The following is an 18622-nucleotide window of genomic DNA, read 5'->3' on the forward strand; positions in this document are numbered from 1 at the left end:
TGTTTTCCCAATTCCTTGTAGGTCTTTTCAGAAACCTCCTAAATTTTTCCAAGATGTGATGATCAGAACTGGAAGCACTACCTCAGCTGTGGGTCTTGTTAGTGACATATCCAGAGAGAATACAATAGCTGCATCCCACATCTCTATTCCCAGGTTTACACAGTGCCCCACTCTCCAGTTTTTACAGACACAGTAAACAGTGGGAAGTTCACACATCATAGCTACCATTTTCAGAGACACTGCCTCCTAGGACATAGTTCCCAATCCTGCTGTTATTGCTAGCTGTCCTTGTTCCTTGTCATGGTTTAACCCTAGCTGGCAACTAAGCACCACACAGCCGCTCGCTTACTCCCCTGCCTCTGGTGAGATGGGAGAGCGACTCAGAAGAGTGAAAGTGAAAAAACTCGTGGGTTGAGATAAGAACAGTTTAATAACTGAAATAAAGTAAAATAATAATGATATTTTAAAAAAAGAATATACAAAGTGATGCACGATGCAATTGCTCACCACCTGCAAACCAATACCCAGCCCGTCCCCAAGCAGTGGTCACTGCCCCCCAGCAACTCCCCCAGTTTATATAGTGAGCGTGATGTCACATGGAATGGAATAACCCTTTGGCCAGTCTGGGTCAGCCCCCCTGGCTGTGCCCCCTCCCAGCTTCTTCTGCACCTGGCAGAGCACAGGAAGCTGAAAAGTCCTTGGCTAGTGTAAGCACTACTTAGCAACAACTAAAACATCAGTGTGTTATCAACATTATTCTCATACTAAATCCAAACCACAGCACTATAGCAGCTACTAGGAAGAAACTTAACTCTATCCTAGCCAAAACCAGGAAATTCCTAAACACAAGACCTTAGGTTGGCCATATTAAAATAAATTAATCACAACCATACTTAAGATTCAGCTTCCTCTAGACAAATAACCTATATCCATCATGTCCTGTTCAAATAGTATGCATCATATGCAAACTGAACAATTTTAGGATTACTAGATCACTACTATATGTTAAATAACATTAAGATAGGCACTAATGTCTATAAAACATTTCTAGAAGTATCTAGATCAACTCATTCAAAACAGGTAAAACATACTAAACAGCTAAAATTTGACTATAAATCAAGATGTCATGCAATAACAAGAGAAGTCCTTCAAAGATGTATCAAGGCTTTAGAAGTGTACATCAAATATTGTCTACTGTGACCACAATTAATTTACTGGGTAAACTCTACTTAACATCAGATTATGGTATCTGGCATTACATTAGCAAGACTTCACTCTAAAGACATTGAGTTTTACATCAGCCGCTCTATAATTTTGCTTAGGACCAGTGTCAGACTAAAAGGCTTATAATTACCAAGATTAGCCTATTCCCCACATTCAGGACTGTTAAACTAGCATAGCCTTCCTTACCTTCCTCAGCATTCTAACAACAATTGGAAATGAACACCTGTAACCCACAGGGCATCTAAACCAACTCATAAAATCCCTGATGCAAGCCACCCAGAACACCAACTATAAAGTGTTTAGTAGATGTTACTCCTCTGCTACAATGAAATAAATAGCTTTTCATCATTTGAGATTACAGCTGAGTCACATATTATGCAGAGTGGTAGCTTTTTGTCATCTTTTGCTCTTTTTCCTTATGCATGCATTTTCTTATTTTTCATTAAGAATCAGATTTTAAGACAAAGCTGAAAAATAAAGACGTATTTTCAGACTTTCCTCTCCAAGAGCACTTAGTGATATAAGAATCTTTGTGCAATACAAGGTGGTTGGGGAGATAGAAGTCTCATATGGTTCCACATTAGAAATACCTTCCCTCCCCTATTCAGGTTGTCTGCAATAACTTTCCAAGACCATGGTTGGGACAGTGTTAGCTGAAGGTCCCCACTCTCAGAATTTCCACTTCATCTGTAAAAGTCCCAGGGTTTATATCTTGCTGCATAGCTTCCATTTTCAATCAAATATCAGTATGGCCATTATTTTGCTTTGGTCCCGTTACATGTGTGCAGGAGAATGGTTTCAAGCTTTGTAAGGTTTCGGTAACAATTGTACTGTTCTCACCTATTTTGAAAGTGTCATAAAACTCCTGAAATATCAGAAGCCACAAAAGAGATCCTTCACAATAAGGATCTTGTTTGGTTCATAAACACTGCATTCTCATAAACACTTTTCTTACCTTTGTTGTAATAGTGCGTATGTGCTATCTCTAGCAGGCCAAAAACACTGGCCATGCCTCCCAGGCCAGCATTTGCATACGACTGCTCCAGGCTCAACACGGTGCACTTCAGCAAGTCCAGCATGCCTTTATAAACCTTGCGGCTGATCTCCTGCAATGAAAATGCCATTAGCGTCACTATTTCAGAAGAAAGAAAGTAATTCAAGAGCATGAACTCCAAAACATCAGCTTTTAGGAGGCAATTTAACAAAAACTTTCTACGAATTTAGCCTCAGCAGACACTGGGTATGAGGACCCTGCTGAGTTCAGCACTGACCACATCCTGTATGACATCCTGTCGAGCATCTTCTTCTGACTGGATCGCGCGATTCAGCTTGCTTAGTACAAAGACACGAAGCTGCTCACTCTCCAGCAGACGTCGGACTCTCTTCATGTTCAGCCAGCCAACACCTTGCCCATCAAGAACGTTGTGTACCACCTCCTTCAGGAACTGCTGGTTCTCACTGATGGATTTAAGAGGAAGCAGGCAAAAGTTAGCCCTCTGCTTACCTTGGCTTGCATGCGAAGAGAGATACGGCCAGGACACACACAGAAATGCATTTCCTATCAAAGCTAAGTTTACAAGAAAAGAAGTTCAAATCATGCCTGCTGCTAACATAACTGCACACAGGACACAGGCCAAGCTCTGTTCTATAGGTTTAGTATCAAATGTTTTATTTTGTCTGTTATTTCCTATAATAAGCTGTAATCAGATTTTCCTCTAGCTACCACACTACTACTCACCTTCACAGCACTACTCAGAATCCGTAGGAATCCTCTATGCCACAACCTTCTCCCACAGCTGCCTCATTTGACCTGTAGGCTTTCCTTGAAAGAGGAAGCGCAGCACTACTAATAGCACTACTGCAGCAGCCTTGGCATGTGTACTGCTTCAGCTTGTTATGCCACAGGTGAGGGAATGGTAAGAAGGGAACTCCTGTGCAACCTGCTGCACTCCCCAGTCTGAACTGCAGTTCTTGTTCTTGCTTGTCTCCCAGCCCCAGCAGCTGAAAGTAAATTTCACTCTACCCATGACTGCTATATAATAAAGGGAGGAGAAAGCACAGGCACAGGTCAGGTATGTTTACTTGAACCACTCTGAGTCCCTTCCCAAGGCTGAGAAAAGCGTTTCACATGAATTCATGGAATCAGACTGCTTCATATGACTCAGCTGATCCCCTGCATGGTGCATTAAAACTCCGCTGGCTAGACTACCTTGTTCAGAACAGACTCAATTACGAAGAATAAATACTGAGTTAAAGTAGGGACCCAGAATTTTTTGGATGTCAGACAGAAAGAGGATACATTTCGGAGCACAGAAAAATACGTATGTGCACTATTAACTGTAAGACCATTCATACCAAATCTTCTTGGACAATAATATGTGCAAGCTTAGGGCCATAGAAAAGTCCTATTTAGTTTTCAACAGCTAGACTTCTGAAGAAACACTGGCCAAGTATGAGACCACCCTAACAACACTTTATACTCAAAAAGCAATGAAAAATACTACCTGGAATTGCTAGTTCGTCCCTGAGGTGATGGAGATTCTCTCTTCACTGTTGGGCTGTGCTTAATGACTGAAGACTTTTGATCCACAAGGGCTCGTCTGTTTCCTAAATGGGAGAGGAAACAGGATGAGAGCAAGGGGTGGGAGGAAAACAGTCTGATCCCAGGAGAGTAACAAGCAACGCTAAGGTTAGCTAACACACCTATTCATATTACAGGTAACAGACTTCAAACAAAATGAAAACTCCAAAAAAGCAGCAGCATATATCATATTCTAGCATCACACATCGGCAGAAAACAGTAATGGGAGTAATGCAGAGAGAAAAAGAGAAGATGGTAATGGGAGCAGGAGGTGAAAGGCAGGAAAAGTTTGGCTGCTCGGCATGCAGTTCCACAACATGAACCATCTTCAAATTAGTCACTATATGTAAAAGCATAATGCATTGGGGGTGACTAGTATAGATCATGTGGTACTGGTTACCCAGTGAGAAAGGTAGCCCAAAGTCAGGCATAGGGAATGCTGGAAATTGTTATATCATGCACAGCTCATGCTGTAGGGAACCCACCTTCATTGCTTACTGGGCCAGCTTCAGTAATAATCTCCATTATAGTATTTAACCCAAATACTGGGACACAAAATATACAATTAGTAGTGTACTACAATATCTACACTCCCCACCATCAGCATCAAAAGAATCCAACTACCAGCTTCTTCCCAGCCCTCCCTCAAAACAGAACCCAAATGACGCTAGAGCAGGAAGGATGCTTGAAAGCCCAAAACAACAAGGGCCAGCATAATTAATCTCAGAGATAGTGCTTGACTTGAAATTTGGCATTGTGGAACCAAAGTATTGCATCTTCAAGGACATTATTGCACATATTGTATTTCAAGGGCACTATCAAAACCATCTGCATCACTGAGGAAAAAATATCAATGGATGTGCATGAAATAAAAATTAAAAAGGAAGATGGAAAGTGGTCAAACAGCAGCAATGAGATGGAGTCCCAGCATCATTTCCCATTACAGTTAGAAACACAGGGTACCACACACACTTGGTAAGAACAAGTTAACGCAGCAATTTTATACCTGTACAACAAAGACAAAAACATTTAAAAACCAGTGAAGTGCCCAGTGGGAGTCCCAGTGAGCCAGCATGCACACATAAATGAACACGAACACGCACACACACACACACACTTGCACATGCATAAAACAGACTGAGCTACTCCACGGAAATCCCATCTTCATATCTGCGTAGTAACATTAAAGGCCCTACAGGATTACAACAGTCAAGAAAAGAACACCAAAGTGCAGAAGATGAGGCGCAAAGCATGAACGTGGAGTGGCAAACCCCATCACTGTTTTCTTCCAATGCATGGAAATCAGTCATTAAGTTTACCCATGGAAATAACCCTGACATGTTCCTTATCCGGTACAATTGGACAGGAAAACATAACCAACTGGTAAAAGGTTGTCAAAAACAGCTGTGCAGAGTCTCTGCTAGTGTTTTCACCATACCAGTCCTGTTCCTCCTCATTTTACACACAGGGAATGATTACTTGTCTCAAAAACAAAGTCCAAAGCAGAAACACAAAAACCAGCTTTTGGCCTTTGTTTCTACAAGATCAAAGGTCAGCAAAACATCATACCAACCTTCATCCACATCCCTTCCCACTTCCAGATTAAAGTAATCTTTACCGATGAAAATGATGAGGAGGAAAAAATAAATGAAAAAAATCAACATATTAAAACAAAAGCAGTAAGTTCTAATCAGACAGAATAACGCAAAAGGTAAACTAAAACCTTTCCCCAGTTTAGCAACTGAAAAGGTCTCAACACTAAAACACCAGCACGTGCTCAGTCACCCTTTTGTTATTACATCTGGTACAAGGGCGACCAGGCTATCTATTTCTCTAGTGCCCATTCAGACACGTTATCTAATGATACTGCAGACAAACAGGAGATGTTCCAGTAAAAAGATCGTGCACATAACTTAGGGATCGATCTTCACTCTGAATGAGCTGAAGTATGGTTATAATTCAATTTTGATCAGAAATTTTCTATTTAGTGAACTGAAAAGACTATAAACACTTTTGAAGCTCACGTAAACTGCAGTGTCCATGGGAGGCTGGCATTATCCCCACTTACAAATGCAGCATCATTGCTCGAACAAGCTACTTAAGGCTAATCATGAAGATAGTGGCAGTACAAAAGCAGGACCTACCTCTTGGTTCCCATTCTTTACACTAGGCACTTAAAAATAAAACAAAACAAAATACAAAACAAACCCAACATTCACAGTGTATCCATTAACACAGGCTAGACTAGCCAGTCTCCCATCCCAACACAGCCCAATTGTTGGGAAGAAGTCTGAGAAATATCAAGACAATTTACTGTCTTGATACTTAAGACAGGCACTACCCAAACTACCAAAATGCGTCACCCCCAGGATTCCTGTTAGGGGCAAGACCGCAGACTGCCAAGTCACAAGAACTGTAAAGGCTGTAGAAGACAAAGGGAAAAACGGTTACCTTTCAGGCTGGGAAAGGGAGTATTCTTGTCTCTCCCAACTTTGGTTGGTAGGGCTAAGTTGGACAGACTGAAACTTGTGCTGTGGTTTCTGTACAGGCTGCCTATGACAGAAGAAGAAAACAATTAAATGCCTAATGCTCACTGCACACACCTGAACTTCCTAAACCTCCTGTAATTCACCTTCTTATTCCAGATCCTTAATGATGTTGTTCATTATTACCTAGAAGTCTCACAAGCATAACATCATCTCATTTACATTGCAACCACATCTGTAATCAGATTGTTCTAAATTGCACAAAAACATAAGTCTTAGCTATCACGTTACAATCCTTGCTGTTCTATCTTTTGAGTCTTAAATATAACAGCAATATCCAGCTGTCTTCCTACACTTAAACAGGTAGCCTCATGTCAGCTGTGTCTTCTAGTTTGAACCTCTTTTTAGGAGCAAATGAATGGTAGGGGCCACATGAGAAAAGAGGATGATGGAAGATCTCCAAAATATGTAATTCTGAAGTGAGGATTGTGCACTGTGCCTTGTGAAACACTGTAAATCTGCCACAGAAGCGGGCTTTAAAACAGAAGCTTTCCATTTATTAGGAGAAAACAAAAGTTCTTCCTAGTACAGACAGATCTTAAGAACACAATAATGCATCGTCATCTGGTTAAGCCTGTAGACAGCCTGAAAGCATCTCATGTAGATCAATGAGCTGATTAACACTTCAAGATGTTCATTTAAAATGTCAGCGTACTATTTCAATTTCTTTTGGTTCTTTTTTTGCAGCCTTATTTTAGTAACAATCATTCTATCAGAAGCATCCAATATACTTTCCCCACTGCTGCAAACTTCTTGCACTGCTCCCCACTATAGTGCAAGACTCAACTGGCCATATCTTCTTTCCCTCATTAAAAAACTCTAGATTAGTTTTCCACACCTGTGGATTTTATTATTAAAATATAATTGAAAGTAGGCGAGCACAGTCAAGAAATTGAATTTAGCACCTAAACACACAACACGGTAGCATGGAAGGCATACTACTGGTAAGATTTTTATCAACTTCATGAAATTGCACAATTTTTTGTTTAAATGAAACTGAAAGAATTTCTGATCTGTGCCCTGAAGTGCTATATAACTCAAGGACCTAACTACATAACTAAAGTCCTTCTTACTGAAAAATACATAAAGCAGTAGTTATCAGCAGTGTAAGTTAAATAGGTCCTGTGGCTCCCAACATGACTTCTGGAGAGCTGGTAACAATTTGCCAACCAAGTCATTCTCTTGACTAGCCATCCCTCTATTCCCTCTCTCTGTAAACCCTAATATAATAAATAAAACCAGCTTAATGAATGCATTACTACATACTTGCAAAAGACATGATGCCCCCAAAGCCTTCACTGCTGTTGTTGGAGACAGTAGAGTTTGGGGAGCTGGCCCTGGAATCTGAGTCTGCATCAGAATCATTGGCCAGTTTTAAACTGTTTGGACGGAGTAACTTCTGAGACCTTTAAAGAAATTAAGTACAACTGTTATTAGTTTTCCCCCTTCCTGCTGCAAATCAAGATGTTGTATGATTGTGGGAGGTTGATGCTGGTCTCATTCCTCATCAGTTTTCACTACACTACCCTTACCTTGTGGGAAAGAAAAAAAAAAAAAAAAAAAAGAAAAAAACAAGAGAATTGAAGCATCTTTGCATTCAGGGCATGCTGAAAACTTGTCTGCAAAAGGGTATTGGTGGATTTGGGGGTGAGAGGGTTCTGCTTTGAGAGCAATAACAAGAAAACCCAGTGTCATCAATCACTATAGTACCTTTCCCCCAAAAGACAAGGTTTCACCAAAAAAAGAAAAAAAAAATTTGCTCAAAGGTTTCCAGAAATCAGTAGGCAATATACTAGAATGTTTCTAGGAAGAACTGATAATTCTGTTAGCTTCTACTGCTTACATAAAATCAAGGAACTGATGAAGCTGAGCAAGTGTCTTTACTCAAACCAGAAGGGCTTATAGAATTTCAATATTAAATGGAAGTGATCAACAACACATTTCAGGTGCAAAAGACATCTGAATGAGTAAACATTAAACTACATGAAGCAGATGGAAACCCCAACAGCAGTGTACAGAAGGGCATGAGACAAGGAGCACTCACCTGCTTCCATTGAGATTCTGGTTAAATCTTGGGGTGTAGCTCTCTTCCTGTTCATCATCTTCATCCTCCGTAGGAAAACCATACTGTGGTTCGAAGTATGGATTGTCATACTCTCGCTTCCTCACCACCCCTTCTGAGGAGCTCATGCTGCCAGCTGCACTATCACTGTCACGACGATCCAAGCTTATCTTTGGAAAGCTTGGTTGCAGTGGCAAGGAAGTGAGATGGTTTGAAAATCCAGCAACCAACTTCTCTTCCATTTCTGCTGAATCTGCTGACTCCTGTGGACCAGTCAAATCATTGATCTGCTCGCAAATTTGCGTTACATACAACTGAAGGGCAGGACAAGAACAATTATTTCAAACTGGGAAGTCTGCAGGGTCCTTGCTGTTTATTACTGGGCCCTGACCCCATCCCCACTATCCATGGCTCTAATCTAGGATTTTATATATGCTTCAGTATTTATGCATTGTTCTAGGGACTTACTCCTCTGCCAAACAGATCTTACTGGTAAGCGTTAGCTCAGAATAATGGCTCTCCATTACCCTGTTCTGTGGTTATGCAAGCAACTCCCATTCTTCCTAAATGACCACAGATTCCCGAGTTTCCCCACCCCACTCCCTGTTCCTCTAACGCATCAGGTCTTTCCAGACTCTGTAAAAGCAATTCCTACAGTCACAACCCAGACCACTGCTCTCTGTTAATGCTGCATTTTTCAATGCATGGGAGCTTTTATGTACAGGAATGCTCTATCCCAGCATAAGAGGGTACCAGTAAACTCCACCTTGCTCAGAAAGTCCAGAAAGAGCATGCAATTTAATCTGTGCGTGGTTTCACAGTCCTATTAGCTTTGGCCCTTCTCAGAAAGAACCACGTGCATTCTCCCATTCTTTATATCCTAATACGCTGATCTTGGGGTTGAACTCATCTCAGTACACACATGATTGACTCCATGGATGACAGTGCTGGGGCTGCTACTGGCTGTAGTACTGGAACTTGAACGAGGCTGGTTGTTCTCTTGGGAGTTTTCACTGTCCATGGCCTGTTCATCCAGATCCCCTGAATATTCTTGAAAATCATCAAATTCCACTTCACTAGCATCACCAAGGGCTGCGTGAGTCAGAGGGTCAACATCTGCAAACACATCATTTTGCATTAAACAACATTGCCTTCCTCAGCCTTTTGCCCATCTAGCTAAAGATCCCTAGCAGATGAGGACTGCTCAGTAGAACAAACTTACATAAAAATTCAGGCTGTAACGGGCTTTTGGTCATCTATTCCAACTCTCTGCTCAAAGCAGGGGTAACTTCAAAGTTAAAGCAGGTTGCTTAGGGCCTTGTTCCACTGAGTTCTGAAAGTCTCCAAGGCTTGACATTCTACTGTGATCCTGGGAACCCGTTTAACTACACTAACCATTAAGATCTTTTCCTTACGTCCAAGCAGAATTTCTTTTGTTGCAACTTGTAATTATTACCTCTTGTCCTGGGGACATAGGATATGTGCTGGCATTTCCAGATTTAGTTCACTGAAGAAAGTGAGAGTTTCCCCCTCTCACAAGAAAGGCTATTGCTGCAGCCTCCATATAAGCCACAGAGAACATTTTCCTGCCCCCACTAGGACAGACTGACTCATTAAAGCCAGCACTGAGAACCATTATGTGGGGGCAGGAGAAAGCTCGTACTCTGCTGCCCATATTGCACAGTATCTACTGGCAGCACCAGGTTGTTTCCAGATCTAGCAAGCCAGTTTTGTTCAGCAGCACTTATTTCTGTTCTTCCTCCTCCCAATGTCCTTTGGAGGGCATTGTTTATAAGCAGGAAAAATGTCTTTTTTCAGCCTACCCCTGAATATTGAAGAAGGATTATAGAAGATACGTTTACCTCAGAGCACGACTACAATGGAACAATACTTTTCTCCAATTCAGGGACTTAGGGGAGGCATTTTTCCCACAGCGCAGATGAATGGGGAAGAGGAACCTACGTGGACCTTGCAAAAGTACAGCTCAAAGTTACTCACTTGGGGTATCGCCATTAATGTCACATTTCATCATCTCACTGACAAAGTCACCAAGGGAGGAGTAGGAGGAACTTGAGTCGTCATAGTCGACACTGTCACTGCCACTGCCACAACAGGTGAGAGAGAGAGATGAGTGGCAGCATAACAGCAATAGCAGGGCCTGATGTTTCAAAGATGTGAATCAGCACTGTTTTCATGGGCGTCTTAAAAATCTCATGATATTACAGTCTCTACAAACAAGAGTCAAGAAGCCAGCTTCATGAAAGGTCAGAGCAAATGAAATAACGTTGCGGTACATCAAGAGGAAGACATTTAAAGGCTCTCAGCAAAGTTAATGAGGTCAAGCATAAGTGAGCAGGGAGTAGTGTATTAATTTTATCTCTGTGTGTGTGTAGGATGACTTCAAGGGAACTGGAAATCACCAGTAAAAGCATCCCCTTTTTATACTAGTGATAAATCCCACTCTCAGGACTACTGGTGCTGTGTAGAATGTGAAAGATGTGCAAGTCCCAGCCTGAAAGATCTCACAGGCTAGCAGAGAATGAAGAATAATAAAGCTAGATGCAAAACTCCGGGAAATATGGCCAAAAATACTACAACAAAAAAGTTTATTCTCATTTTACTGAGCACAGGAGAAGGTCTTAGGTAGTGGGTAGTACTAACAAGCTTCACATAACTATGTGCACTGAGTAGAGATTTGAAGGAGTGGTAGAATGGGTGGGAGTACTTGTAGAACTGCAATAGATATAACCAGAGAAAGAACAGCATGGAAGAAAAAAGCATTAGGGTGGGAGGAAATATCAAATGTCAAGTGGCATACGGCTTGCAAAAGAAAACAGGAAAATACAAATGGAGAATCACACTAAGTGAAGGCTCAAGAAGACACTAGGAAAGGGTTAAGAGGTTGCTGTAATGACAGAGCAGTGAGACAATTTACTTCAGTGTCAATATTCTGCCCAGACAGAAGAAATGAAAACAGCAACTGGCAGGCTAGAGGAAAAGGCTGCAAACAAGAAGTAGGAGAGGCCCAGCAATCTGAAGTAACTATCGTGCGACTAGGGTTATGCTCCCCACTAACCTGTCATCAGTGGGATCAGAGTCTGTTTCTTTCTCTACTGGGACATTCAGTGCTTCAGCCAGCTGTGAATTACTGTCATAGACACGATAGTGGATGGGCTGCAGCTGGTGAGCATACCACTTCGGTTTGTCACCAATCAGTGCTGGATCAAACATGTCTGCACAACAAAACAAGGAGAGAGTTAATGGAACTCATTTATTGGTGTCAAAGGCTTCATTCACAGTGAGGCTATCCGCTACGAAGTCTTGCGCAAAGGAAGGGACAGTCTCTACTCTAAGAAGCCTACAAGACTTCTTCTCCATAACCAAACAAGACAACAGGTAAAATTAATGGGAAGACCGAGGGGCTAATAGCAGGACTAACTTGGTAGAAACACAAGAGGACATACATAAAAAATAGAAAAATGTTCCTTCAACTGGATTTCCCTCCCCAGCAGGAATAATATGGTGTAAAACTAGATCCTTCCCTAGAATCTCTCTGCTTTTTAAGTTCCTGCATTACATCCAAGTGCAGGAAAGGCAAGACCAAAACTTACTGTTATGAATTCTTTGGAAAGCATAGTTAGTAGGGTTGAGTGACCATTCTCCAAAGTATTCTACTGCCTGTGTCCTGGAAAGCTTATCTGCAAAAGGTGTTTGCTTCGGCCTAGAGGCAAGAAAAGAATTTGCCTGGAAAGCCACCACTGGTCGTGGGAAGAGACGAAGAGTGCGAGTGTGCATCTGGAAACCTTGCAAAACATTTGGTGAGTTGAAGAATCTCACCATAGCAACCCTAAAAAGAAACAGAGGACAATATATCAGATAAAAACACAGAATACAACAGAAAAGAAGACAGAGCGCCTTTAAAAGGTATACAGTAGGCAATGTTTCAAACCTTTGAAGAATGGTAACCCAGTACAAAAAACTGTCTTCTTAGAAAACAGTTGTCTTTAAGAAAAAAAATAAAAACCAAAACACACCTAGGAATCACTTTGTTTTAATACACCACCTCAACACCAAGACCAACCCAATGAGGGTCATATCCACTAGCTGAGGTGACGACTAAGTGTCCAGCTTTTTTTGTAGTTCAAGGCTTGTGATTCAAGCTGAGGATACAATATCAGACTGACAAGTCCAGGTAAAGTGGATGATCTACAGGAAAATGCAAGAAACAAAACAACCCCTCAAGATACATAGTTATGTTCATGCAGTTAATAGATCTGAGATAAACACTGTAATTTCTGCTCTTTTTTTCCCCATGATGTAAAGTAGAACCTGCAGCAGAACCTGGAAGATGCTGCTTCCACCACAGGACCCACAAAAGTGTCTGTGCTGCCTTCAAGTGCAAACTTTATGAAGACTCAACACTACCTTCCTGTTCAGCCTCACCTGGTAGCCACATCCACAGAGTCCACATCATTTCCATAGATCAGAGGGTTGAATTCTGTGGAGGGAGTAGACTGCAAATCATTCTGCTGTCTTCCCAGCAGCAGTGGCACCTCCTGCCCCTCGTGGAACTTCTCGAGATTAAGAATGGGCTGAGTATTCAAACTCATGCTGGCCAGTGCCTAACAAAGGACAACATTATGCACACATTCAGCAAGAAAAGTTAATCAAAGAACAAGAGAGAGATCAGAGCTACCCTGCCCTCTAGGCAATTGAAACAATTGTGCATGCTCCATTAATTTGTCTTAAACCATCTCCTACGCTGAGTCAACAAATATCTCCAGGCACACCTTTATGTGGATTGTCAAAACGATCTCCTCAATGTTGAAACAGTCCTGGAGCCAGCCAAGGGGTAGCACAGAAGTCCACTTTGCTAGATCATTCATGACATGAAAACAGATAGTCCAAATTGGACCACTAGTAGTACGGCACTGTGTACAACTTATTGTAGAGTTACTCCCATGTGTAATTTGAATACATCTTGGGAACTAGCAGCCTTGAAACTTGCCTTGCAACTTGGCCATTCAACCAGTGAGTTTGATATCCCAGGACAACGTGGAGACACCTTTACACAAGCATCTGCCTGTATCCCTGCAAACCTCCACTTCCCATCTGAATAAGGTCTTCATCTCTCCATAAAGCTACCATACTCTTCAACCTTCACAACATCTTCAAGGATATGCACTGGAGCAGCACAAGGGGTAAATCAGTCCTGGACACCCAGACCTATCCTAAATCTTCCTCATTTCTCCCATTTGCCCACTGAGTCTTCATCTTTTTATTTCAAAAATAAACAAATATATAAAACAAAACAAAAACCAAAACTCCAAAGGAAAAGGGTAAAATGGAAAATTGAGGGGAAAAGAATAAAATAAAGAACCTTGTTGTCAGGAGTGAGCAGCTGTTTCTGAGTGATTGCAGTCATGCTAACCAGACACTGGAGGCAAGATGGAAGATCATATGATAACACCAGCAGCCCATCAGAGCCAAGACGAATACATGACCACAGAGAAACAGATGGAAGGAAAAAAAATATCTATTACTACCAAATATCACAAATGAGAGGAAATAAAAGGGACCACAAAATAGGCACATCCTGGGGGAGAGGTCTAACTGCCCCACCCCCAAACATTCACATCTGACCACTTTGGAAAGTGGAAAGGCTGCTGTCCTTACTGATGCAGCTAAGAACTTTTCTACTGCAGTTTAAAAGCAGATATCCTGAATTTTACTCATTGACACGAAGACCCAAAGGCACACAAAAGTGTTAACCTTAGAGATGTGGGCCACAATTTAGTCTTCTCTACTTTGTACAGCAACCAGTAGCACTCCTTCTCCTTTGCCAATTGTCAACTCTTAATGATAATGCCTATAGGAATACACAGGGATGTAATTTGGGTGAACGTCCTGAGAATTTTAAGTACGTCTTCAAGGAAACTGCAATTTGTTCTTCTGATATCCAACTTTGTCCCAGTGAGAGAGTTTTGCTGAATAGTGCCTGAAATTGCAAGGGGGTGAGGCAGAAGTGAGGGGAAGGCAGATCTAACAAAACTCTAAGCAACGCATTGCTTCCATCTGTGCTGACAGCAGGTACTGGGGTATCATAGAGGTTACACACTTTGCTCTCCTGGTCTACAAGGAGAGACAAAGAGCAGAACTCATCACATTAGTAACACACTTTACCTTTAGATACTGCATGCAGCGTGCATAAGGAAAACAGAAATAAAGAGATAAAACCTGCTTGACACGATCAGCCAGGATGACCCAAGCTGATTAATGGCTTAGCAGGACCTGAGAGGACAGACTGAGACCTCACACACAGATCTGTGAATGGAGGGGAAACAAAGATGATCATAGCTTGATGGATCAAGTCAGAGTTTAAAGCCCACATGGCAAATGTAAAGGAGGAATCTGGAACTTTCTGCACCAAGTTAGCCCCAAACAACAGTAAGAAAGCAAAATCATCTGTTGCATCCAGGAGCATTTCAAATTATCCCTCACATAACTAAGAAATTAACTGCAGTTATAAGCCTCAGTGACCACTCACTTTTCCAAATTAACTATCTCCATTAAGATGGAAAAGCAGCAACTGGATACCTACCACTTAACACCTGTATCAATTGATACTGCTTTTCAAGCTCTAAATGCTGTTGTATTCTAACATGGGGGATGTTCTAACTGGCCAACTATACAAAAGAGACATCTTAAACAGGTTGACAGAAAATTCCTAGTCCTGTGCTTCCCCTGCAAATGACAAAGGTGGAAGCAGCAGAGACAGCAAAAGATGACACAGTTAACAACAATTACAATGAAGTCCTCTGGAGAAACTACAGAGAGATCAGAAACAAGATGAAAGTCTCAGATTTAGCTTAGTCAGGAGAAGACAATGTTAGATAGTCATACAGCTCAGGGAGCTCCAAAGAAGACACCCCTATAACGTTGTTTTATCAGCCACCCTATTGATTAGCCCACCTCCACAGTCCAAGAAGTAGACCTCTCCATGACTGATCAAGGGGCACTTTCTTGAACAAGAGTATTCTAGTAGTCTGATATGTTTTCACATCCATCTGATGTGCCAGGATACACACTTGCTTTTGACACGTTTTGCTTTACATTTGCTGACTTGTATTCTTGTCCAGTATAGCAGAAGAGCTGTGCAAGACTACATCTGCTAAGTTCTACTGAATCTGAGTCCTTTCCCCACAGTGCTTATTACCTGTTTCAGATGCTTTTTCAGCTCTGAAGCTTCTGGTTCTGGCAGTGCTGGTAAAGATTCTGCATTTGTGGGAACAATCACCTGGAATTAAGCACAGCAACAGACAAAAAATTCCTGAGCTATAGTAATTTCCAAAACAGAATCTCCTGAATCTCCACCACTCCAGAGACCAAGGAATAAAAGCCAAAAAGTAAAATAATTAATAAAAAAACCCTACAACACACAGACACCTGCATCAATACTTTGATTCTTACTTCTTTATGGTTGTTTTTGTTTACAATATCACAAACAATAGAGGAGTCACTTTATCATTTACCACAAAAGAAGAGAAGTTTGAATGCACTCCTACTCATTCTTCGGAATTTCCATCAAGTAGATGTTATAGACATTTCCCTTGAAATAGCCTTGCTCATGCCCCAGTAGAAAGCAGGATACATAGTTCCATTTGAATCATGACAACCAATGCAGCTGGAAGGCTCTTATCAGATTGGGTTTCTTAGGTGGGGCCATAAGAGACAGGGTCACAATTACTCAAGACGACAGCTTTATCATTTGTTTGAGGATTTATCTTCTAATGATATAGCCAGATGGATTAACTGAAAAAGAAGGCCTCATGAGCAAAAGAAATGGGGACCTTGAGACACCACAAGGAACGGAATCCTAAAGTTTAAACAGGAGTGGCAAAGGCAGACTGAGGCCAGGCGTTCTTAAATTCTCAGTGGGTACATTGATGAGAGTGCACCGTTCCCTGGAAACAAAGCCACAAGTCGTTATGGGCACCACTTACCCTATTGGTATCCAGGTCAATAAGCCATACATCATCAGGCATTTTAAAGTCCAGTTTGTAAAGGAAGAAACTTGCTGGAACACCAATGATATAAGGTGTAGGGGCTAGAAGCAACTGAGAGAAAGAGAGACTTTAATAAGGACAAGATCTGCAATTTGATATCACCATGTTCTTCCCAAATATTTATTTATTAACTACAGTATGTTTATAGCAGAGGAGACAACACACAAGGCATTGATAAGTAATTAATTCCATACAATAGAAACATTAAAAAAAAAGAAGAATAAAAGCTCCTGCTCAGAGAGCTTCAGTTTTCATCTAGAAGAAAATAAATTTCTGCCTCCCGTGCCCCCGCCCCAGGGCTGTAATTTCTATGGCTGCATGGCTCTTTGGAAAAAACTTAGCTAATCTAACAGCTTACCACACCTATCATGGACCAAGACAAAAAGATGTTCAGAGTAAGAATCTAACTAGAGAAGCAGCAAGTCACGGATTAATACACCGTCGGCTCAAACTGAGTCCGTGTCAATGTAAATATGGCTTTACTCTTACCCTTGTAATAGTAATTTGGTTTCAAAACAATAACATCTCTAGGAAGCAGAAGAAATAGACACATTTTTTCAAATGCACATGGAAAAGCTATGGGGAAATTCAGGTTGTTTCTGATAAGGGAATCAGCAGAGAGAAAAGGTTTAAATCAGTATGGCATGTAGCAGCTTGAGACCAGTGGCTTGGGAGGCTAATTTATTCTTTAAATCTAGAACAGTTGGTCACATCCAAGGGGCAGTACAAGAACAAACCTGCAGCATCAGCTGCAGGATAGCACTGAAGTAGTAAGATGGCCTAAATTCTATCTTTCCAAGCAAAATACTGAGCTCCTGCGGAGAGTGGACTATTGGTAAAACCCAGGCTCCCAGCTGAAGTAACTCAACACTTCATATTTCTGAGGAGAATAAATTGCAGTCAATAGTTTCTAAACTCTGAATCAAGAGCGCTCAAGCATTCTTAAATATTACTCTGGACCCTCCCCAACAAATCTTAATACTCAGCTGGGGGAAGGTGGGGGTAAATACTCGTCATAATACTGTGGATCTATGGCCTTTCAGTCCACTGCTTGTGAACTACTGTATTATTGTACTATTGTATTATTCACTAAGCATGCTTTGAAGATATCCTAAATAACTGGTGTTACCTATTATTTAAATAGTGGTGCTCAAAGAATGCTTTTTGCAAGGCAGACTTTGCTACAATCCCTGAGAAAACAGTGGGGAAGGAAACAAGAACTACTCCTATATAAGTTTCAGACATCACAGAAAAATCCTTTGCAAAAAAACAATAAAGGAAAAATATGTACCTGTTCTGCAGAGGCCATGCAGGTGGGAAGCAGAGGGATCACTGGGAACATGTACTCTAATGGGTAGATCATAGCCACAAAGGCCATCACAGACATTGAGAGCGCATTATAATCTCGGGACTGCAATACAACCTGCAAACAAAGAAACTCACATTAGCACTGCAGCAACCATTCCCTTCTAATACTCCCCCCAGAGGTATACAAAGATCACTGCCTGCAGGCCTCTGATTTGATGGCTGTGAACGGGATGGCCCTCCATTAATCTGTCTGAAAACAAGCTTCAGGTGCTTTTTTGAGCAAGAGCAAAACTTTTCAAAACAGGGAACTCAGAAGGAGCTATTCCTTCTCCCCGCAGACAGATTGGTTCCAGGCAGTGCAGGAGACAGCTGTTGGACACATCCAGCCTGCCCTGGTTTTGAAGAGGGCAGAGCTTCCTATGTACCTGTCAAAGACCAACTCTTCCCTTCTTACCTTGTGCTCCAGAAGGATGCAAGTCAGCACCTGCAAGCAGGCATCCACTCCCAACAACTCCAAAGGCAGATGTAATGGAAAATCCACCAAGGTGAAGCGGGATGGATCAGGAAGAGCAAAGGTCAAAGCTGGCTGCAACTCATGTGGCAAGACTTCCACATCCACTCGCTTCTGACCAGCAACAGGCATCGGTGACCGGAGCAGCCGGTATATCCAGGCCTCAATCTCCCGCAGGTCGTGTAGCAACGCACTAGACTTTTCTTCCACCAGGAGGGAGCCTGTGAAAATCCGCCACATTGTATCCCTGTACAGGGAGAACAACAAGGTTAATACTCCAAGAGCTTCACTTGACAGCCATTCCGCAAGGCTTTTCCAGGGAAA

General features: G+C 41.7%; 1 protein-coding gene across 21 annotated transcripts in view; it reads right to left on the reverse strand.

Annotated features, from left to right (window-relative positions):
* Positions 1 to 18622, reverse strand: part of MADD (MAP kinase activating death domain) — a 76317-nt gene that overhangs the window by 37540 nt on the left and 20155 nt on the right. For 6 of the 21 annotated variants that reach the window (XM_087746092.1, XM_087746083.1, XM_087746088.1 and 3 more), the window contains exons 4-20: positions 18242 to 18545; positions 17771 to 17902; positions 16417 to 16530; positions 15630 to 15710; positions 13794 to 13850; positions 12857 to 13035; positions 12025 to 12260; positions 11490 to 11646; positions 10412 to 10518; positions 9336 to 9529; positions 8396 to 8727; positions 7618 to 7757; positions 6257 to 6358; positions 4291 to 4350; positions 3729 to 3831; positions 2496 to 2682; positions 2180 to 2330 (exon numbers count right to left, since the gene is read on the reverse strand). In XM_087746092.1, coding sequence (XP_087602218.1) covers positions 2180 to 2330; positions 2496 to 2682; positions 3729 to 3831; positions 4291 to 4350; positions 6257 to 6358; positions 7618 to 7757; positions 8396 to 8727; positions 9336 to 9529; positions 10412 to 10518; positions 11490 to 11646; positions 12025 to 12260; positions 12857 to 13035; positions 13794 to 13850; positions 15630 to 15710; positions 16417 to 16530; positions 17771 to 17902; positions 18242 to 18545 — 2636 coding nt within the window. The remainder of the gene's footprint in view (positions 1 to 2179; positions 2331 to 2495; positions 2683 to 3728; positions 3832 to 4290; positions 4351 to 6256; positions 6359 to 7617; positions 7758 to 8395; positions 8728 to 9335; positions 9530 to 10411; positions 10519 to 11489; positions 11647 to 12024; positions 12261 to 12856; positions 13036 to 13793; positions 13851 to 15629; positions 15711 to 16416; positions 16531 to 17770; positions 17903 to 18241; positions 18546 to 18622) is intronic. The other 15 variants (XM_087746098.1, XM_087746093.1, XM_087746089.1 and 12 more) reach the window with 8 other exon arrangements.

This window comes from Nipponia nippon, unplaced genomic scaffold, assembly GCF_047370975.1.
Source record: "Nipponia nippon isolate SJK-2023a ecotype South Korea unplaced genomic scaffold, ASM4737097v1 scaffold_10, whole genome shotgun sequence".
Taxonomy (NCBI): Eukaryota; Metazoa; Chordata; class Aves; order Pelecaniformes; family Threskiornithidae; genus Nipponia; species Nipponia nippon.